The sequence below is a fragment of the Panthera pardus genome, unplaced genomic scaffold (assembly GCF_024362965.1).
Source record: "Panthera pardus isolate Hobbes unplaced genomic scaffold, ASM2436296v1 HiC_scaffold_10, whole genome shotgun sequence".
In the NCBI taxonomy this organism is placed as follows: Eukaryota; Metazoa; Chordata; class Mammalia; order Carnivora; family Felidae; genus Panthera; species Panthera pardus.
In genome coordinates, this window is record NW_026526655.1 from 72,033,345 (window position 1) to 72,056,849 (window position 23,505).

A 23,505-nucleotide genomic window follows, 5' to 3' on the forward strand; every position below is an offset into this window, starting at 1 on the left:
CATCCTACAATATGCACAAACTTGGAAGACATTAGTTAGGCTAAGTGAAATAAGCTGGTTACAAAAGTACAAATACTTGGTGATTCCAATGATCTGAGATACCTGGAGTAGTGGACCTACAAAAGGTAGAATGGTGGTTGACAAGGAATAAAATAAGGGAAGAATGGGGCATTACTGTTTAATACATAGTTTCTCGGGTTTGAAAGATGAAGAATTCTGTGGAGAAAGTGGTGACAGCACATCAGTGTGAACGTACTTAACGCTATAAAACTGTAAACTTAAAACAGGTTAAGATGGTATTTTGTTATGTGTATTTCACATTAAAAAATTAAGAAAAGCCGTGTAAGTATGTTATTTATAAGTATGGAGGCAAATAATCTTAAAAGGAATGGATTTGATGAATGGGAATTCAGGGTGAGTGGCAGTGGGACAGGAGGAGCACAGTATTTTCTGACACATATCTTGTAGAACATTTGCACGTGTATATTTGGGTGAGGGGGAAGGATATTTACCGATTGAGTAGAATATAAAAGGATACATAGAGATTTAAGTACAAAAGTGTATGTAGGTTTATGATGGTTCTCAAAATCTTATCAGGAGTTGTTGAAAGAACTAGCAACAGAGTTGTCTTTGAATTCATTAAAAAATAATATTTCATAAGACCGTGCAACTATTTGCCTGGCTTTCTTGACACGTTTTCATCTAAAGGTCCAACAAATAATACACCCCAAACCTTACCAAACTGTGACTGCTACAAACTTTAAAGATCAAAAAGGAGAGAATTTTCCTTTTAGTGGCCATTTTCTTCCTCCTAACTCCTAAACTGAGTTAATTTCCCTGGACTGACTGACTTATGGAAAGTTTATGAGGGTTTTCAGTAGCCAAGGACTGCAAGGTTGTAATTACTTCAGGAATACACATATATATAGTTACTTGAATAAATAGAAAAAGGGAGATAATTCACTGCCATTCTTGTTTTTTCTCAGTGATAACAAATTTTAAATGCCAAAAGCCAGATGAACCAATAAGTTTCATTAATGTAAACAAGTATCTAAAGACAACTAGTCTTGAAAAGAGCAGTAAATAGGAAGTCTTAGACTAGGAAGTAAAATCCAAGGAAGACACGTAGAACCGTGACATACCCTGAGTGTAGGTAATTTCCATTTTAGGATGGAGAATTGTAAAACTTAAAATCTTAAGAATGGCAGTCATTCAAGCTAACAAATACAAATCTGAATAAGTGTAATTTTTTATTTTTCTCATCAGTGTGGGAAATTCTAATAGGCAAATATTTACATGATGAAACTGTATTTATGCCCCCCCTCGCCCAAGTGCAGTTCTAGCAACTGGGTGTCCTGATTTCCATATATATATATATATATATATATATATATATATTTTTTTTTTTTTGTCTTTTCCTTTTCAGATAACCACATTTTAATATCAGCTTTGGTGATTGCTAGCACAGTAATTTTGACAGTTTTGGGAGCAATCGTTTGGTTCCTGTACAAAAGAAATTTGGATTCTGGTTTCACCACAGTTTTTTCAGCTGCACCCCAATCACCTTATAACGACGACTGTGTTTTGGTTGTTGCAGAAGAAAATGAGTATGCTGTTCAATTTGACTAAGATCTTGGAAATTTCAGATTAAGACATCAAATGTTGACAGCGATTTCCTGTACAGGATTTTAATGTAAAATTTGACAATGAAAATCAGTTTTCATGGTATATTTCCTTATTCCAGTAACATTATTCTCATATAATCGTGACAAAAACTGATCTTTAGGTTTATCATAAGTTTTTAAAAAGGAATGATAAATACAATTTGGTAGTTTTAACCACCTCCCTAAATGTACCTTTCACTTAAAAAAGTTTAAATAAAGCCTAAAGTAGTAAAGTAGATAAAAATAAAAACCCAGTCTACTGCTCTATCTTCCTTCCCATTTGGTTGAACCACCTTAGGTTAGAATTGGGGAAAAAAACAAAAACAAAAATAACTCTTACCTACCACTGTAGTTTTAGTAATCACCAGGTCGTAACCAATTTCTAGGTCTTGCTCTTTTATTAATAAACATGAGAAAACATACCTTTAAAAAGATCCTATACATTAAGACTTCACACATTACAATTTACTGTGGCAGACGATTCCCCTAATATTTTTATCTTCCCTTTTGAGTTAGATGTAGAAAATTTTTTAGATTTTAACCACCCCATATCCTACATTTTAAAATTTCATTACTTTTAGAACATCACTTTGGACAAGAAATCTTATTTTGTACTAATAACAAATGGTTAGAATGTCAATGAAATTTTATAAATTTTTTGAAGCAAAAAGGATTACAGCCATACCAGGAAGATGTGGAAGTGGATGGCAGTGAGGATAATGCTTTGATCACAGAGCCCCTTTATTTAAGAATATTTCTTCTCTACCTCCAGATCTGTTCCTATATAAGGTGTGTCAGTGCTCCCCGAACACTGATGAACTATCATTCAAGGACATGAAAACTAGGGTAGCAAAAACTGCAGAAAAACACTACATACTACTGTAGTTGTGATGCTCAAAGTTGTCAGTAAAGGTGAGAAGAATCTTTTTGGGGGTAAAAAATGAAAACGAGAGCTGAATCAAGAGTGATTTTCCTTAGCATTCTTTATAGCTTAAAAATACTAGAAAAGATAAATATATGGAGTTCACATAAAATTATCTTTACTTAGAAACCCTGAAAGCTCAAAGTAGTAGTCTCTCTCCCTAACCAATGTCTCATCAATTATCTTATGGGAAAAACTTTTCTTATGGGGAGATACACTATCTCAAGCTTGACCAATGGCAACAAAGTCCCAGCTTACACGATGTGTCCACTGGCATTACGAATAACCTCCTTCATCACAATTAATGGCACTGTTGTTTAATGACATAGGAAAAACTACAAAGTGCTGACAAGACTATATGGTATGGCTGTGTGGTACTAAAAGAACAGATGTTACACTAGCCTTCTTACACAAAACAACTACACTCTGCAAGAGCTTTACATTTCTAAGTTTTTGGATACTATTTTATTCCTGGTAAGTTATTAATAGTGAACAGATTGGAATTCCTTCCTTTTTCTATTCAAATTCTACCAGTCATTTAAAAACTAAGACAGATCTTAACTCTTCCTTAAAACGTTCTCTAATAGTCACAGATTTCTACAGTATCCAATATAGTAGCCACAAGCTACATGTGGCTATTTATGTTAAAATTAAATATAACTTAAAGTTCAGTTTCTCAGTTGCACTAGCCACACTTCAAATGCTCAAACACATGTAGCAGCTACCGTAATAGGCAATACAAATTACAGAGCATTTCCACTTCCATCATCATGAAGTTTTACTGGACAGTGCTGCTCTAGAATCTCCCCTTCCACTTAACTCCCATACAACTAATTTTCTTGTTCATTTTGATCACTTCTACCCAATGGCAGCTCTTACAAAACAGCTACATTAAACTGATTTAATTTTCCATATTTGATTTCAAGTAAGTCCTTAGAGGTCCCTGGTTAGTGAAGTGTTAAATCTTAATTTTCTTCATACATCAGAACATCTGTAACAGGGCCTTTGCATCTATTCAGTGGTCAACAGCAAACTGGGTCATTCAAGTCTGTATGTATATTTTTAATATTATCAACATAACCATGCTTATTTATATTCAAAATGTATAAATTGCTTTCTTCAACATCTTGGTTTTGGTTAATAAGGACAGTATAAATTCTTACGTTTGGCAGGTATCTAGAGAGAATAACATTAAACTGCATTTTCCTAAGAATTTGCATTCTCTGTAGTGAGTGCTCTATGGTCTATTTCTGTTTATATGGTTTTAAAAGTAATTCACACGTACAGGGTATCAGAAGCTTATGCAATATTGAAATATGAAATAGTAAGCGGTACTACGGAACTGAAAGTATACTAAGCTCAAGCCACTGTGTATCTCTGGCATTAAGCATTTAATATGACAATAAACTGCATACCAATGGAATGTTTTCTACTAAATTAAAAAAAAAAACCATTTATTTTTGAGAGACAGCGAGTGAGTGGGGGAGGGGCAGAGAGAGAAGGAAACACAGAATCCAAAGCAAACTCCAGGCTGAGCAAGCTGTCAGCACAGAGCCCGATGCGGGGCTCAAATGCACAAAACAGGACATCATGACCTGGGCCGAAGTTGGATGCTTAACCAACTGAGCCACCCAGGCGCCCCCTACTATTTAAATTTTGAAGTAAGTTTTGTGGGTTAAGTAGAAGATACTTAACTTTCATGCTGAGTCTATTAAAAGTGTAAATGTTTGAAACTCAAAGCACCCCTTAAGGGCCCACAGAATAGTGAAACTGGTATCCTTAATTTTGTATTTTTCCTTTAAGGCAATGCAGAGATAACAGGTAAAAATTGAGCAAATGTTTTACATTTAGGGGCGCCTGGGTGGCTCAGTCGGTTAAGCGGCCGACTTCGGCTCAGGTCATGATCTCGCGGTCCATGAGTTCAAGCCCTGCGTCGGGCTCTGTGCTGACAGCTCAGAGCCTGGAGCATGTTTCAGATTCTGTGTCTCCCTCTCTCTGACCCTCCCCCATTCATGCTCTCTGTCTCAAAAATAAATAAACGTTAAAAAAAAATTTTTTTTTTTAATTTATATTTTTGTATGAATTGGGGTTTTACTTCTTAAAAAAGCTTTAAGGTTTGAAGTCTACTTTGAGCACCACCAGTTCAAAAGGAAACATTTCAAACTATAAAGTAAATCAATCAGTATGCATTTTATTTCCAGCCAAGGTTTTACATTAAGACAAACAAACTAAGTGTGGGCAAACTGTTGATTCACATTTGAGAAATTGCATGGTTTCTATTTAGGTTCTGAAAATTTAGTTAGTTGCCATAACATAAGACTATTTAATCTGAAACCACCTGAAGGTATTTAAAAGTATATCCTAAAGGGTGTTGACAGAGGAAATATATACAGTGTTATGAAACTTCATACACAACTCCTGACCATGGTGTAGATCTATTCATGGTGAATAGGTGATGTTCATCTGTTCTCCAAAAGTGGTGAAAAATATTAAGTCAGTAAATAAATGCTCAGAATTACCAAGGAACAGTTAAAAACGACCAGGATCCAAACAGGTTATTTATATCGTATTTATCTATAAAGAAGTGACAACACTAAAAAACACATTGAAAACCAGTGTTTTAAACTTTAAATGTGGGATTTAAAAATATTCCATTAACTTGAGATTGCAGTAATTTTTTTTCCCAAATAGCATTTGATGGGCAATTCCAATATAATTTACAGCTGTAATACTCCTAAAAGGAATATCTACATACTATGGCTTATCAAATATAATCTGCATTTTGCAAATCAATACAAAAATTTATCCATCATTTATACATTTTATATTTATATACTTCTTAAAAATTAGATTTTATTGCTAAGTGAATTTAGGATTCGTATTAACTTTGGGAACCTAATATATAATGCTTTCATAACTTCCCAATTATTTTTTTTATAAACACTGGAAGCAAATGATCATGAAAATGAGACTGTAACTTAAGGCATTTTTGAAAAGAAAAATAATTAGGTGCCATTTTATTTCAAAAGCATATTTTGTCCCACTTTTTTCACTAGCAAGAAACTAAAAACATGAACCATTTTTTTTTCATAAATATGACTACAGTAATCAAAACACAAAAAAGGGTCATCAGCATTACTTAGATATTTAAAACAAGGGTAACATTTTCCCCACTCACCGAAAAGAAAAATACTTTTGATGACCAGTTTATAAACATCAGATTCATTGGCCATGTTAAAAGGTCCAGGAGAATTTTTAATTCAGCAATACTTGAGAATATATATAGATATATCTAGATATATCTATCTATAGATAGATATATCTAGATATATCTATATATATCTCCAATAGGCATTCCCCACAAAATTAAATCATACGTAATTGCCAGTTTTAATAAACACTTGTTCACAGATCATCCATTTGTCTTATATGAAGTTAGGCAATATCAAATGTTCTGTTATGGTCTCCATCTTCTTCGGAATCATCCTCTGAAGCTGTTGAAAGAAAACAGGATGATCAAGAATGATTTTAAGGGGGATGAGAATGGATACGTATAAATATGAAGCCAGAACAGCAATGACTTGTAAAATAAAAAAACCCAATTTAGTATTCTGTTTGGTCAAAATGATAAGTTATGACAGGGTTAGGGGTGGTTTGACTGTGGGTGATGCCCATCCATAATGCTCCCACCCCAACATCTTTTTATGTTAGTTTTTATAAAAATGAGAATGCTTAAAAATGTGCTTCAAGAACGTCTTCTAAAAAGCTTCTGAGATCAGCCTGTGTTCACAGTAGCTAATGATTTAGACACTAGAGAAAAAAATGAACTTAAGGCAAGTGCTCTCACACACCTGAGTAGAATCTGGTTTATTACCGCTGCATGTTTGATGCATCCGATGAGAATGAAAAAAAATGTACACAGAATAGGTTATGGGAATTCTTGCAATTTACATCAAAGCTATGTCTATACAATGCCAAGAAAAAGCTCTATTTAGTCCAAAAAGCTTTTATATAGACACAGCCTAAGTTAAAACAATTGGATTTAGTAAAAAACTTTTGAGATTATTCCTATGCCTCTACATTGTCAGAAACATCATGTTTGTAACATTTCTGACTTCAATTTAAGAGCCATTGTAGTAGCTCAGAAGTTTAAAATAAACATCCTGGAATGTCTATAGGAGGGACCTAAGTATAAAACTATGGATTCTCTAAACTGTTACGTGTTGAGGAAAATGGAATTCACTAAAATAAACACCCAACCAGCATTTCCCCTATTATCAAGGGCAGAAAGGTTAAATGTATACTCTTCTTGTATTAATATTAGACCCAATATTTAAGAGCACCCAACAAATGGAATCAACAAAAACATCCTACATGTATGGATGAAACTTAAGTTTTCATGTTTCAATTTATCTTGCAGAAATCTTCAATCCATTTTTAGTAAATGATAGCAAGCATATACTTGGCTCATGAATGAGTAAATCCTATGGTTAAGTTTTATGCTATATTATGGAGAAATATCAAACTAAGAAATAAAACAGTTTTTCAGAGAACTTCTCATGTTTTCTCTTCAATTAACTCCACAAGAGAAGAAAATTCAGTGAGAACCAACTTTTAGAATACATTAATATTCTGGTACTTAGGAGTAAGCTTGTAGCACCCACAACAGCTTTTACTCTCAGCTGAATCTGGGTATATTTCACCTCCGTCTTTCTTACATGTTGGCAGTAGACATTGCTATGTTTAGGAAACTACTAAATGTTAGTTTAAAAAAAAGTAAAGCAATCTGGGGAAAATATTACTATCATCTAAAACAAATTACTACCATCACATCTGGCAAAGTATGAATTATAATTTGCTAAAAGAGATCTTTGTGTTAGGTAACATAAGGGATGTGAAGAAGTTTATATAAAAGAAAAAAAAAGATGTACACCAAATGAATTCCCACTTTATATACCAGACTCCTTTATATACCATTTTCACACATACTAAACTGTGAAAAGGCATCTGGTTGTACCTCTAATCCTTTCAAAACTTAAAAATAGTACAAACTTAATGACAACAACCCATGTCTTAGAATATTCTAGGAATTAATATTCTAGGAATTAATATGTCTAGAATATTCTAGGAAATATTCTAGGAATTAATCTAGGCTCTCATGAAGACCAAGTCCTTCTCAAACTTTACTTCAAAGGGTAAAAAAACACGCACACTACAGGTAACACTCCACAAGTGTTTTGAAGATGAGTACAGAGAATAATCAAGTGGAGAATATATATTTTAAAACACTTCAAAGAGTGTAATGGAATCTGATCGTGGGGAGCCAGTTGCTTTGGGTGAAAAAGTACAATAGGTAGGGTAATCTTGAATTCCCAGGAACTGTTTCAGAGCCACCAATATCTGTGCCCACCTGGTACGAAGCACCCTGGAGGTTGTAGGACTTTGAGGTTAAGCTGTGCAGATGCCTGTAAAGATTTGGGCATTAAGTGCCTTCACATAGGAGCCCAGGCAGAAGTCCTAATGCTGGAACGTGATCTTAAGAGATTGGAGTTGCTGTCGGAGCTGGCTGCCTATTAAAGGTCCATGAGGACCTGAACAAGGAGCAAAAAAAAAACTATGGCTTCTGTTACGGACTCAGAACTAGGAATCTTTCACCCCTATTTTCCTAGAACTATACACAAACCCAGGGAAAACTTTTAATGATCTAACAAAGATGAATAACAAAATATCTCTCTCTCTCTCACACACACACACCTAACAGATTTAGAAGTGTGGTTTGACCAGAAGTTTTCTTTTTGATTAAAATTAAGGCGATCAAAAATAAAAATTTTAAATAAAACACTAGTTAAAATATATCCTTCTGTACCTTAAAATTGTTATTTTTTAAAAATATGCTTTGAAAAAGGTCAGTTGCCCAACCCATCTTTCCCAAATCAGTTATTATGGTATTACTACGCCTATAAATGAAGTTCTAATTTGGTAGAAAGCGTATACAGTAAGGTTTTGGTCTGTGGATTTAATTTGCAAAAGAAATTCAACAAGTCTGGGAAGGGGAAATTCCACCTACTTTCGAGATCTTCCATATGTGCCTGAAGAGTTCTTGCAAGGTTAATAAACTAGAAACAATGCAGAAAGAAATATAGTAGTTTAAATGTTGCAAATTGATCTAAAAAGAGAATCAGTATAGGAGATTCATTTCTACTTTAAAAAGTCAAACACCATTTAAGCCTTTAAAATAGGGGTCTTTCTACCCCCACATCAAAAATTACAAGCTTAAAATATTTTTTAACTGTTGTATATAATCACCATTATATAAATGGTCATGTAGAAATCATGAATCATGTAAAAACTGAAAGCTGCTATAATAAAATAATTTTATCTAATGGCATTTCTGTCTTGCATAAATACAACACTTCAAAAAATTATGGAGAAAAAATTAAAACCATTACAATGTGGACACAAATGAACACTCTTAGGGGTCAAAAAAACAAAACAGGAACAATTTTATCTTCCTGTCTAAATTTGATAGCTCCAGATGTATTACATTTATTTCGATACTTAAAAAAAATTTGTGAAAATGACTTCCACTTTAATAATTTGTACCTTTTACAAAGGCATGAATTATATGCTTTATATAAAGGTTTATTCATTTTGAAAAGATAAGTTACCTTTTAGGAAATCATCTTATGGCATCTACTATATTTAGGTACTACGATTTCTAAAGTACTTAAAAGTCCAGAGATCTTCGCTCAAATTATAAATGCTCGATAGTTCATTCTCTTTTCTCTCAATGATAATAATCTATCAAATGGCTTACAGGAATGTTCACATGAGGATTACAGAAAAATGTTTTACCAATTTCCAAACTATATATATTTGGTAATTTTGATTATTTGGTTATTTGGTAATTTTCAAGATAAAACAAAAACATTACACCTCACCAGAAATTTGGCTCCATTTTTAACAAAGTGAATATTTAAAAAATAGTCTGAAGTATATGTTTATGAACACATTTCAAGATATGAAGTGTTCACAATACTACAGTACTGATGCAGGCCCTAGCCCCTGCCACACAAATTGGGCGAGGCAGAGAGTATAAATTTCCTATGGTACACTGAGGTAAGTAGCATCCTATACTCATAAGCACCTAAGAGACAGCTAGCTCAAGTGTTAACATTAAGGTAAGAGTGTACAGAGTAAACACACAATAGTCCATATCTTAAGTAGTTTCTAGTAATATGAATACTTAAAAATTAGTACACTGCTAATCTTTTACAGGATAGTAACAAATGAAATTGAAGTTAATTTCCCATACTCTTTTGGTTTTTGGAGTTCAATTTAATAATGAGTTGTTTTTTTCCCTCCCAAATGAAAAAGAGCATTTTCCCTAGGTATTTTCAATTCCATCCCTGTTTTTCACTAAAATATATTCCAATTACCTTCAAGAGCTAGAAAATTACTTGTTTAAAAATAGCTTTTTGAAAAAATTAGCCTGCTTGATAAAGAAGGAAGAAAGCAATTCCCATTAAATCTACATTATCTTTATTTTCAAGGCACATTTTAATATAAGAGCTCCCTAAAGAAAACTAAATGTAAACATGTAAGACAATCTGCTTTCCAAAGTGAACACTTGCTGCATCACACCCTCCCTGCTCCCCCAACTCCAATATTACTTACTCGGACACGTGTGCTTGGTTCATTTGTATTTCCCATCATATCAGAAAAGCTTTGTTCGCACAAGTGCAATAACACAACTAGGTAGAGACCAGAGCTGATAAACTCATACTCAGCCTTCAACAGGAAAGCAAGCGAGAAAAAAAAAAATGAAGAATGAAAAATTAGTAGAATTGAGATTGATACTTATAGCATACCGATAAACTAGAGGAAATGTATTTACATCCAGCTCCTAGGAAGAGTATAATGCCAATTATTGAAAAAGAAAGAGCTGTCTTTCATAGTTTCATAAAAGTTCACTAATTGCCATATAATGTATTCAAATAGGTGTATGAATAACCTTTTCATTCTCATATAGTCTTCCTTTATGTAATGATTTATATAAAAGTGGGAAAAATCATTTGATGGTGGAATGAATGCTCTGGTTCTACATAAAGCTGAAAACTGATTTCATTACACAGATAGCTGTAACTATTTGCTTAAAAATTACCATTTCATCTACAGCAAAAATCAATACATTATGTGACTAAAATCCTATTCTGACAGGTTGTTCATGTAATTTAATTAACTTAAAGGCAACACTAAATATAAAAATGAACTAAAAAAAAGGTAGTAAAGTAACTTCCTCATATCATTCACATAGAAATTTGCAATGGGTAAAAATAGATCTTTGGTTCAATGCTGTTCTGTTGGTTTTGAAGCTAAGAAAACAAATCATGAATATAGTGCTATTAAAAAATCTAATCTCTTCTGTAACTGTTACACAGTGATCTCTAAATTGTATCATATTTTGATAACTTAAGAAATCTATGTTCTTAGTGGCAACTTCAGCAAGTAACTGGTTATAGATTCTTCAGAATACTCAACAAATTTGAAATTAAAAGTTTCTCTAAATGCTTCACTTCATTAACTTTGTTTTTAACTTAAAAGGAAATCATGCATCCAGAAGATTAAAATGTATTATAAACTAATCATTTAAAATGAGGGTATCTGTCAGACCACTAAAATCCATGATTCACCAAGAACAAAGATGTTAAAGCCAGAAAGCTTCATCAAGACTGTCATTTTCCACCTAATATTTCTCAATGCCTCTCAATTATTTAAGAGGTGGGTCATTAAAATCCTTGAAGAACAATAAAAATACTCTTGGCTGTACTGAAAAGCCAAAGAACCACCTTCAAGAGACATGATGGAGTACCTACAGAAAGAATGGAAGAAAACCATTCTTTGAAACCTACTCTGATTTTGAGGAAAAAAATAAAAATTTCTTTGCATCTTTCCATACTCTTTCTTCTTGTTCTTTAAAATACCACTGTCTAGGGACGCCTGGGTGGCTCAGGTGGTTAAGCATATCACTTCAGCTCAAGTCATGATCTCACGGCTTGTGAGTTTGAGCCCCTGGTCGGGCTCTGTGCTGACAGCCTAGAGCCTGGAGTCTGTTTTGGATTCTGTCTCCCTCTCTCCCTGCCCCTCCTCCACTTGCACTGTGTCTCTCCCTCTCTCAAAAATAAATAATAAAACATTTAAAAAAAATTTAAGGGGGCGCCTGGGTGGCTCAGTCAGTTAAGCAGCCGACTTCGGCTCAGGTCATGATCTCGCAGTCCGTGAGTTCAAGCCCCGCATCGGGCTTTGTGCTGACAGCTCAGAGCCTGGAGCCTGTTTCAGATTCTGTGTCTCTCTCTCTCTCTCTGACCCTCCCCCGTTCATGCTCTGTCTCTGTCTCAAAAATAAACGTTAAAAAAAAACTTAAAAAAAAAAAACTTAAAAAACTTAAAACTCTAGCTGTCTAGAGAGACTCCTTAAGAATTTAAGACAATTACTTATTGAAAGTGGTACTCCTTTTGGACAACTGGCTTCATTAAGGAATAAAACAATAACCAGTATTAGAGTAGCATCTGTACTATATCAACTAATTTTTTTCATTCCTTAGATCAGTGATTCTTAACCTGGATCTAGGCAATTAGCTTCAAGAGATCTGGGAGTCCCTTAAATTATATGCAGATTTTGTGTCTATGTATATTTTGTAAAGAGTGTTCCTTGGTTTTAATCAGATTTTAAAAGGGTATCTATATTCGCACATTTAAAAAGAGTGTCCACAAAAGATCATATATTGCATGTTTCAATTTATATGAAATATCCAGAATAGACAAAGTCAAATAGAACACAGATTGGTGGCTGCCAGGGGATGGGAGAAGGGGGAAATAGGGATCCCCTACTTAATGGGTACAGGATTTTATTTTGAAGAGATGAAAATGTCCCGGAACTAGAGAGAGGTAATGGTTGTGTAGTGCTCAAGTGTACTAGTACCAATAACTGTTCACCTTAAAATGGTTACATTACATAAACTTCACTTTAATAAAAAAGGGAGAAAAGTGTCCAAACACTTCATTTAAAAGGTGTTTTTCAAGCATTCATGCATTCTGTCACCATCACCTCTCTTTTTATCACAAATATGCTAATAAGCACATTTGGATAGTATGGCCCTAGAGTTATCCTCATAATCTTTCAACATCTCCCACCTGAATTTTCCTTTAAAAAGGAAAAAATACTGAGCTCTAAATTTCAAGAAAAATTAGTGATCCAATCAATGGGGGAAGAAGGGAAGGAGAGATCAATACATACCAAAAAAATCTGAGACATGAGAGGATAATACATGAAATAAAATTTTAGTATCATCAGAGAAATCCTGACATTATGTATTTGTAGTGATACAAATACTAAAGGAAAGAAAAACAATGTGAACTTGGAATAAATGATTTCACATAAGATAACTCGTTCAACATATAGATGGAAGCGGAATGGGGAGGGTAGAGGGAATCAGACATGAGGAAGAACAGGGGATTATATAGGCACATAAAAAATTATTCCTAACATAAAAAAAAAACAAAACAAAAAACAGGATGCAGATCTGGGGTTTGGTGTTTCAATTATTTTCCAGTACTCAGAGGCATTCACAATTGAGACAGCTCTGGGGAGAGAAGGTTGGCATGCCTACTTTGGGACCCATTTCCTAAGCTTTCCTTATTTTTAGGTTTATTTAGGAAGCATATGATGAATTTTACCTTACACTTAAAATTTGTGACTTTGTTATGTGCCTTGTGCTTTAAAAAGTTAGGGGGAAAATGAAAAATTATAGAATCATATAATACCTAATGTGGTAACAGAATTATATTAAAAACATTATTATTATTATTATTATTATTTTAATGCAGGTTTTCTGACCATGATTTAATCTTTTCTTCAAGAGTTGTCCTTTAAGCATAGAACAGACACTTACCAAATTAGGCAAAATATACTAACTTGTTCATTTGCATGAGCTCTATGTAGTTCATGAATATCAAAATCCTCCAGGTTAAGCTGCAACTTCTCTTTACAGAGTTCACAGGTGGTTACAGCCTCTAATGAAGAACCTGGTAAAATTAAAAGGAAAACTTAGTTTGCTATGTCTCCACAAAATACTATTCCTTGTAAAGTTTTAAGCTTAGAATATAGAGAATCAAAAGGGAGAAAGGAAGGAAGATTGCATTACTGCCATAAACCTGGTAAGGTCTCCTAAAATAACAACTGGTTAACACTAACGTGCTTGTCAGGTCCTAAGCTTATGCCCATTATTTAGGTGTCTGTTTTTTTCCATCCAGAAATGCATGCTACCCCATCCTTGATGGTGGGAAGCTGACAATGGAACATCATCTGTACTTCCCGCTTCTTATTTAAGTACCTTGGCACGATGCCATGAAAACAATGTTAAATAATGTAGTATCCCAAACAACTAGTTACCTATATCCAGGCCAGTATCTCTGATGTGACAATATATACCTAAGACGTTTTGTCCTCTAAGAAATGTGCATTCCCTGTAAGCTAGGAGGGAACAAAAGGAATCCACCTTTGTCTAGCTAAAAACAGCTCCATTCAGTCATAAAAGGAACAAAGTCTTGATACATGCTACAACATGGATGAAAATAAGTAAGTTACCAGGGATTCAGGAGAAAGGGAGGTGGGAGCTGCTGCTTAATGGATGAAGAGTTTTTGTTTTGGGGTGATAATAAAATTTTGGAAGTAGATAGTGGTGATGGTCACACAACATTCTGAACATACTCAATGACACTGAATTACACATGTAATAATGGTCAAAAGGGAAATTTTACTTTATATATATTTTATCACAAAAGGAAAAACAGTTCTTTCTGTCCAATATGCAGTTACTGGTTACTCCTAAGCTTCTGGCTCCAATTAAATCATTGGTAATTTTGTCTAATTAAACATATAGCCATTTTCCCCCATGCTTATTTTTAGACAGCTTTAAACTAAAATATACATATACATATATATATATATCCTAAAAGTGTGTGTATATATATGTATATATATCCTAAAAAAAAAAATGTATATATATATATATACACACACACACACACATATCCTAAAAGCAGAGAAGTCATGTGATTAACAGGGTAGAAGTTTAGATTCAATTAACATTTGTTGACTGTTATATGCCAAGATTTAGAAGGAAAAAGAAAAGTAGTAACCTCTGCCTTCAAGCTCTTAAAGCTCTTAAACAGTAAAATCTGGCATAAAGTCTAAGACAGCAGTAATTTATATGCATTTTCTTTTGAAAATAGTTGGAACAGAAAGTGAGTGCTATTCTAAGGTAGTATGTTCTCTGTTGTCTCAAAATGTCCTGTAGTCAAATTACATTAAGATAGTCACTGTATTTCCAGTATATGATTAAAACCAAGCTGTTGTTGCTGTTTTAGGAGTCTAACATACATAGAGATACTGAAATTAAAATGCATCTGGAATATTTTAATTAAAGACAATTAATATTGTACCACTGAACTAAATTCAGGATAAGTCCATACTATGACTGATGGAAAACAAAGAACGTGAAAGAGATTTATCAGACATTTGTTTTTAAAATTTTTGGGGCGCCTGGGTGGCGCAGTCGGTTAAGCGTCCGACTTCAGCCAGGTCACGATCTCGCGGTCCGTGAGTTCGAGCCCCACGTCAGGCTCTGGGCTGATGGCTTGGAGCCTGGAGCCTGTTTCCGATTCTGTGTCTCCCTCTCTCTCTGCCCCTCCCCCGTTCATGCTCTGTCTCTCTCTGTCCCAAAAATAAATTAAAAACGTTGAAAAAAAAAAAAAAATTAAAATTTTTAATGTTTATTTTTGAGAGCGAGAGAGACAGACAGACAAAGAGGGAGACACAGAATCTGAAACAGGCTCCAGGCTCTGAGCTGTCAGCACAGAGCCTGAGGTGGAGCTCGAACTCACGAATGGTGAGATCCTGACCTGAACCGAAGCTGGACACTTAACCTACTGAGCCACCCAGGCGCCCTACATTTATCAGACATTTCTTAGAACTATTCTCTGATTCAGAAGCAGGAGAAGTGTGATTATAAAATACGGGCCTCTGAGATCATTTAGTACAAATTCTTTCACGTTTTAGTGCTTCATGTTTTTTCTTCTAGGAATTAAGTGACTTATAGAACAACGTTCAGTAGATCATATACAGCTCAGAAAAGCCCATTTATCCCTACATGTTTAATCTAGGGCTCTTTCCATTAAGACCCCACCTCATTCAGTAGGCCCTGACTGCCCTGACTGCATTCGCCTCAACTTGTACTAGACTTGCTTTATTCATTTTCGCATACCCTGAGAGTTTAACAGTCCATACGTGGCAGCTGCTTAATAAATGTTTAAAATCAATCTCTACCAGAATGAATCTTCTACTAGATGGGGTCTTTACGTAAGTATGAGAAAGCCTTTGTGAAAATTTATCAAGAAGGTTCAGTTCTTGAGATCTTTATATTCATCTGATCATATCTTAGAAAGCTTATTAATAACCTGGTAACACCCATCTAATTGAGTATTTACCACATGCCCAGTACTGTGAGAAACTATTTATAAACGTCATCTCATTTGACCTTCACAACAACCTTATGTGGTAAGAATTACTCACTTTTACTCATAATGGATCTGAGGCCCAATCCCAGACCTACTTAAGAACATTCAAAAGTAGATCTAAGGCATCAATGTTTTTTAAAACTCTAAGGGATAATTTTGATCAGCAGCCAAGGTTGAGAACCAATGTTAAAAAAACTTAAGATCCTTCAGTTAAGTTTTAGTGCCATTATTCCAATCTAGGCCTAACAATGTTCTTAACACACTGTATCAACTGTTTTCCTGCCTACACAACGCTAAATGTCTAACTGCAAATGTATTAGAAGGTGAGTCAACTTGTTTCTCATTTTGGTAATGGCTAACATTGCTGGGCCCTTACTAAGTGTCAAGAACAAATGCTACCATGCTGAACATTCATTTAATCTTGATAACGGCCCAGGACATGATAAAGCCAAGAAGCTATCATACCACCGTACAGCTAAGAAGCTGCAACAGGTGAGATGGGTCTTCCCCCACAGCACTGGGATCAGGCTAGTTTAAAAGAAAACATAACCTCCCTACCCCAAAGGAGGCCTTGGTTACCTAGCTATAAACAAATTTTTCCCAGGAGCCTCATAATCTCCAGCTTGAACAGGTTACCCAAGTCTTCCAAAATGATGATTAAAATCAGTATTAACGGGGCACCGGGGTGGCTCAGTCGGTTGAGCGTCCGACTTCGCCTCAGGTCATGATCTCGCGGTTCGTGGATTTGAGTCCCACATTGGGCTCTGTGCTGACAGCTCGGAGCCCAGAACCTGCTTCTGATTCTGTGCCTCCCTCTCTCTGCCCCTCCCCTGCTCATGCTCTGTCTCTCAAAAATAAATAAATGTTAAAAAAAAAAAAATCAGTATTAATGCCATCCTACCTCACAAATTATTTTCCTGTCACCAACTATTATTAGACCATCAATCTCATACAATGGCATACACTGGTGCGCCTGGGTGGCTCAGTCAGTCAAGCATCTGGCTCTTCTTATCAGCTCATGATCTGACGGTTCGGGCCCATGTGGGGCTCTGTGCTGACAGCATAGGGCCTGCTTGGGATGCTGTGTCTCCCTCCCTCTCTCTCTCTCTCTGCCCCTCCCCTGCTTGCTCTCTCTCTCAAAACAAACAAATTTTTTAAAATTGTGCACATTTACTAATCTCATCTAATTTCCCACCCTTCTTACCTTAGGAGTCATTTTTACTTATATCCTCTGGTACTCATGGTCTAACAAATTTCTCTCAACTTTAAAATTAAATTTCACTCTCTCAAAATAAATAAATAAACATTAAAAAAAGAGGGGTGCCTAGGTGGCTCAGTCAGTTAAGTGTCTGACTCTTGATTTCAGCTCAGGTCAAGATTTCATGGTTTTGAGTTTGAGCTCTGCATCAGGCTCTGCACTGACAGCTCAGAGGCTAGAGCCTGCTTCTGATTCTCTGTCTCCCTCTCCCTCTGCCCCTCTCCAGCTTGCACTCTCTCTCTCTCTCAAAAATTAATTATTTATTTATGTTTATTTACTTTTGAGAGAGAGAGAGCGAGAGAGAGAGCGCGCGCGAGCGGGGGAGGAGCAAAGAGAGAGAGAGAGAGAGAGAGAGAGAGAGAGAGAGAGAGAGAGAAAGAAACACAGAATCTGAAGCAGGCTCCAGGCTCTAAGCTGTCAGCACAGAGCCGGACACAGAGCTCAAACTCACAAACTGAGATCATGATATGAGCCCAAGTCAGACACTTCATCGACTGAGACACCAGGCGCCCCAAAAGAAGTAATATTTAAAAAAAAAAACCACAGTACAATACATTAAATTTTGAAGCAAGATTAATGAAGTTCATTAATGCTTTTGCTTCAAAAATTAATTACCATACTTTTGATAAGAGTATAAATTTGACAATCAGTAAATTATAATCAGATTTGGTAACTAAAACGTATATGTACGTGCATCTCTTGGAAAGATTGCAAAAACAAAACACACAAAAAGGCAAATCTTACCAGAGTTAATTTTGGCCTGTAACCACTTTTTCATACAATCTTGGTGAACATACTGCAAGCTTCCTGTGCACTTGCACGGCTCTATCAGCAAGTTAGATGATGATGCAGCTGCCATCTGACAAATTCTACATAAGTCACCTTCTTCTTCTTCAGAGTCCTCTAAAAGGAGGCTAGAAAAGAAGGAACATCTTGTAAATACAGCTATCAAAACTTATCCTGGTTGGTCATTTCAAATCATACATAATCTCAAACAATATTTTTGTTATTTCTATTCATGTTCTAAGTAGAAAAAAAGCAAACAACCATAAAAAGCTCCAACCACCATTAAAAACCAATTCAATGAGAATGAAAATGACAATAACTGTTTTAAAGGTAAATGAAACAGGATATCCTATTATTTACCTTCAAAGGATTTAAGTAATTTTGTCTTTGATATCACACTTATTTCGTATCACACCTTATTTTTCACAATCACTTTACAAATATGCCAAGAAATTTTAATTTCTACAGTGTCATAGACTACTTCAGTTCCAATGGTATAAAGGTAATGTACTTACATACTTAGCACTTTCCTCCCCCATCTCCGAAAAAACATTTAGGACAACTTCAAAAAATTCAATCCGGGCTTGTGTTTTTTCACTTACATGCTATCAGAACCACATAGGGTTAAACTGATAAACTTTTTGTGCTAAATCACAGTAAAAGAACAAAGACTTTTATTCATTTCCCCCACCCCTAGCAATGTTATTTATTTAATCATCCTCATTTCAACAGAGTAGGCTTTTAAAGTGTGAAGCAGTTTTCATTAACCTATGTCCTCTAACAGGCCCACATGTACTGCTTAATTTAAATGCAGAATGATAGCCATTTATATATATATTTTACAAATATTTAATGTTTGTTAAAGTGCTTATTGCCTTAGTCCATTGCTGGCATGAAAGAAGTAACTCAGTAAATTACAACTGAATGCTAAACTGTTACTAAAATACAACCTGGATGATACAGGTTCCTAATGAATTCAGCAAAAAGATGTATGGAAAGAGGATTAGATGTACAACTGTTAGGTGATTATCATGGTCTGGTTAAGCCAGAGATATAACCTCAAGCATAAATATTTATGTTTTACCTTCAGATTTAACTTTCTCTGGCTTATACTTTCAATTATTTTTACTTAAGAGTTTCAATTTTTTAGACTTGTATTAATTTACTTGTGGAGTGTCTTGAAATCACATATTAGCAAAAAATATATAATGAAGGAATACCCACACACTATTTCTATGACAAAATAACCAACAAATACTGCTTTATAATCTAACCAGACACGGTGGTGCTGGCTTAATTTGTTTCTCTTTGGAAATTACCAAACTAATGCTTTGCCCTCTGTTGAACCACTGCCCTCAAATTAACCTAACTTTGAACACAGGAAATATAATAGTTACTACATTTATCAGCAGACAGCTTATAATCAGAGGGAGTTACTATGACATTAAAGCTAAGACTACCAGGGTATCTTTTATCAAGAAAGGAAAAATAGCAAACTTCAAATGTGAGAAGAGAATAGTCCCATGCTACAATTTGTCCTACATAAAGAAAAAAGGGAATGTAGTAGCCTAATATCCAACAACCCAGACTCTCTTTATGCCCAGAGAGTTACATTTTAATGTATTTCTTCTTAAAAAAATAAAAAAATCTAAAATAGTAAAAACTATGTTTCCCAACAATCCCATTACATTAGTTATTTATGAAGAAGAAAAAGCAACAAGGTAAAACACCCCACAACCTTAGCTTTACCTAAGTCTTGTCTTCCTATATTTTACATGAACTATCCTAATCCATTTTACAATAAAAATTATTTTAATAGATGGAAAAACTAAGTACACTAAAATGACAAAATAAACAATCAAGTTGGGACTGAAATCTCTGATCTTTCATCTCTTCACTCTTACCAGAGATTTTTAAATAATCAACTGTACAAAGATTGTATTTGCTTATAAAAAGATTCTAAGTCCTAAATTTAAACTACTATTTCTGTCAAATCAATATACAAAGAATATTCTGTGTACATGTACACGTCAAAAACAAAATCTGTGCAAATGATTTTATTTTATCTCATTCCAGAAGAGTCTGAGATGAGATATACAAATAAATGGTAAATAAATCTTACTAAAGGGTAAGACAGATAGTTTTGATAATTTATAAACCCCTGGGGTCCCTTATCAATTCTACTTAGCAATGGTCTACCAAGGAACAGGGTGAGACATTAAGATTTTTTGCCTTTTTATGCAAAAAGCTGTATTGAAAGCTGGTTAAAAATAATCTTCAGACTATTTCTTGATGCAATCTACACCCCCAGTGCCTATCTTCATTACTAATTCTCATCCACTTTACCTCTGAGAATTTAACATCTTAGTGGGTATAAATTTTAAGGAAAGAAATTTCCGGTATGTTTCTTGTTATGAGAAGCCATTTTAGAAATAAAGATTTCTGGGGCACCTGGGTGGTTCACTTGGTTGAGCATCTGACTTCAGCTCAGGTCATGATCTCACAGTTCACAACTTTGAGTCCCACATCAGGCTCACTGCAGAGCCCCCCTTCAGATTCTGTCCCTCTCTCTCTCTCTGCCCCTCCCCCACTCATGTGCTTTCTCCCTTCAAAAATAAAAAAAGATTTCTTCCTCTAATCTGCTCTTGCTTTACAGACTTATGACAGGTATTCAAATTTACCTCTCTTTTATTTTCTGCAGTTTTTCTGGGTCTCTTGAAGGTGCACTTTTAGTTTTATCACTTTTTCCATCAGATGAACTCCAACCTGAAGGAATAATATCTACAGTGATCATAACATTGTCGGTCAAATTATTTCCAAGTGCTGGGGGGACTGCGAATCGAAATAAAGAACCAGGAAGGATCCCTGTTATTCCTGTATTTCTTCCACTGTGAGCTGAATCTGATGTGGAGCCACCCGTAGCAGCACTACTCGATGCTGCAGATGCTTGTGATCTGTTGGCAGTAGCCCCAAGGGGATCACTCTGTGCTTCAAGGTGAACCACTTCATTTGATTCTCTTCTAAAAATATGATGAGATCTAGGTGGTATATCAGAGGTAGGTATCCTTGAAGATTCATCTCGTCCCTCTCGTCTCCTTCTAGAGAACAAAGGTGTGCATCTATTTCTAAGTGAGGAAGATAACCATGGTCCTGTATTTCTACCTTCAGATTCTTGGTTAAAATTTTCTGAATCAGGCTCAGAGCTATGATTTTGGCTAAGAGATGACAAACCCCATCTTCGCCTAAGAAATCGAAATCCCTGAGAAGCTTCAGATGCCCTATTATCGGGAACATCAGAAGCTGACGCTGCATTGCTACGAGACTGTGAAGCTGTCAAGATTCTTGGAGAAACATAGGAATTTTCAGAACTCAATGATCTTGTATTCAAGGAATCCTGACTAGATCTTCGGGGAAAGAAGGTAGATGACATACTAGAAGCTATACGTGACAGCAATCTTCTGGTTGAACGTCTACCTTCGTTGTCAGAAGATTCTTGAAATGATCTTTGAGATGAACCAACCCTATCTGAACTGCTTATGGTTGAGGCTTCATCTCTATTTGAAAGATAAGAAAATCCAGGCTGTGTACTGCTTTGGGGAGATTCCAATTCTCTTGGAGAAAAATTTGACCTTAGAGAATTTCTATTAGAGTCCCTAGAACATGGTACAGTCTGATGTTCAGAAGGCATCTGGTGGTTTGTGGATGATGTATTCAACTGTAAAGTGCTCACTGAGTTATCTTTTGGTCTTGCTCCCTGTGAATATGAAGAAGGAACTCTGTCTTGAATATCTATTTTTGAAAGAAAAGAAAGATAACCAATTACATGAAATATTTTGAGTATTAAATTTAGAATTATTAACTAATATTTGCAAAATGAAACACTGGATTCAAACCAATACTGCTATTATTATGAATACACAGCTTAACTACTATTACAGAAAAAAACATAAATGTATTTCTCTTTTTATACTGCTAAGTCAACACTCCAAACTGAAAAGAAAGAAATGTATCATGGCTAATGAGACAAACATCTAAATCTACTAAATTAATGAAGGTATAACAGTCTGAATCTGTTAATCAGAAAATGATATGGTAAATATCTAACATCTAAATGGATAAGGAATTTTATTTTATTTTTAAATGTTTATTTTTGAGAGAGAGTGCGTGTGTGTGTGGGGGGGGTATTTTTGAGAGAGAGCGTGTGTGGGAGAGAGAGGGAGACAGAGGATCCAAAGTGGACTCTGCGCTGACAGCGGAGAGAATGATGTGGAGCTCAAATTCACAAACCATGAGATCTTGATCTGAGCCAAAGTCGAATGCTTAACCGACTGAGCCCCCCAGGTGCCTCTAAATGGATAAGAAATTTTCAATGAGCCAAAGAATTCACTGTAAAGGACTCTTACAATAAATAATGGCAAAATAATCCTAGGAAGACAGTGTTTTGGAGATTCTTCCTACACTGCAAGAAGTATAAAAGTTATTTCATACAAATATTATCATCCTTAAAATTTTACGGCAAACCTTGGTTGACAGCTAAAAATTCCTCCAATCTTTTTTCTTTCAAGTTCTTATCTCTGTTACTTATCAGACATAACTCTATTTTTCAACACTTGCTAGAAGCTAGGAGTCAGAATAGAGCCCACTAGTGGTGGTTCTACACCTTAAAATGAGATGAGAAATACTACAGCATTCCTTTATAAAGAATTCTCAACCACACACTTAGCTTAAAGAGTGAGATTGATACTGTGCTAACACATGGACCTTTGTGAAGGGATAAACTGTTAGTGGCTAAATCTACTCTACCCTATACTTTTAGACATTCAAACCTAGACGCCACTGATACTATATACTAGAGCTCATACGCCTAAAACCAAACAAATAAAAAGAGGTCTTCATTGATCATTGGTCAAGGCAAAGACTGCCCCAATAACTTTATTTAAAATAATCTACACAGGGTGTGCCTGGCTGGCTCAGTTGATGGGGTTGTGAGTCTGAGCTCCAGGATGGGTGAAGAGATTACCTAAAACAATTTTTTTTTTTTTTTTAGTTTATTTATTTTGAGAGAGAAAACACAAGCGGGGGAGGGGCAGAGAGAGGAGACAGACAGAGCCCCAAGCAGGTTCTGTGCTGTCCACACAGAACCCAACACAGGCCCTCGATCTCAAGAACCCTGAGATCATAACCTGAGCCAAAATCAAGTCAGGCACTTAACTGACTGAGCCACGTAGGTGCCCCAAACAAATGTATTTTCTTCTATGTAAATCAAACTCCACTTCTGCCTGCTAGATCTCTCAACTT

At 35.2% G+C, this 23,505-nt stretch overlaps 2 protein-coding genes across 10 annotated transcripts in view; one reads left to right on the top strand and one right to left on the bottom strand.

Annotated features, from left to right (window-relative positions):
- Positions 1 to 3,814, top strand: part of LY75 (lymphocyte antigen 75) — a 133,805-nt gene extending 129,991 nt beyond the window's left edge. The window contains exon 39 of the mRNA XM_019457368.2: positions 1,427 to 3,814. Coding sequence (XP_019312913.2) covers positions 1,427 to 1,629 — 203 coding nt within the window. The 3' untranslated portion in view covers positions 1,630 to 3,814. The remainder of the gene's footprint in view (positions 1 to 1,426) is intronic.
- A 943-nt stretch (positions 3,815 to 4,757) lies between these two features.
- MARCHF7 (membrane associated ring-CH-type finger 7) overlaps positions 4,758 to 23,505 on the bottom strand; it is a 60,089-nt gene continuing 41,341 nt past the window's right edge. Inside the window, exons 5-11 of one of the 9 annotated variants that reach the window (XM_019457405.2) lie at positions 20,889 to 21,996; positions 18,166 to 18,335; positions 13,561 to 13,670; positions 10,264 to 10,377; positions 8,654 to 8,702; positions 6,438 to 6,462; positions 4,758 to 6,080 (exon numbers count right to left, since the gene is read on the bottom strand). In XM_019457405.2, the coding sequence (XP_019312950.1) occupies positions 6,068 to 6,080; positions 6,438 to 6,462; positions 8,654 to 8,702; positions 10,264 to 10,377; positions 13,561 to 13,670; positions 18,166 to 18,335; positions 20,889 to 21,996 (1,589 nt within the window). In that variant the 3' untranslated portion in view covers positions 4,758 to 6,067. Of the gene's footprint in view, positions 6,081 to 6,437; positions 6,463 to 7,769; positions 8,703 to 10,263; positions 10,378 to 13,537; positions 13,671 to 18,165; positions 18,336 to 20,888; positions 21,997 to 23,505 lie in introns of those variants that run through there. The other 8 variants (XR_002082089.2, XM_019457399.2, XM_019457392.2 and 5 more) reach the window with 8 other exon arrangements.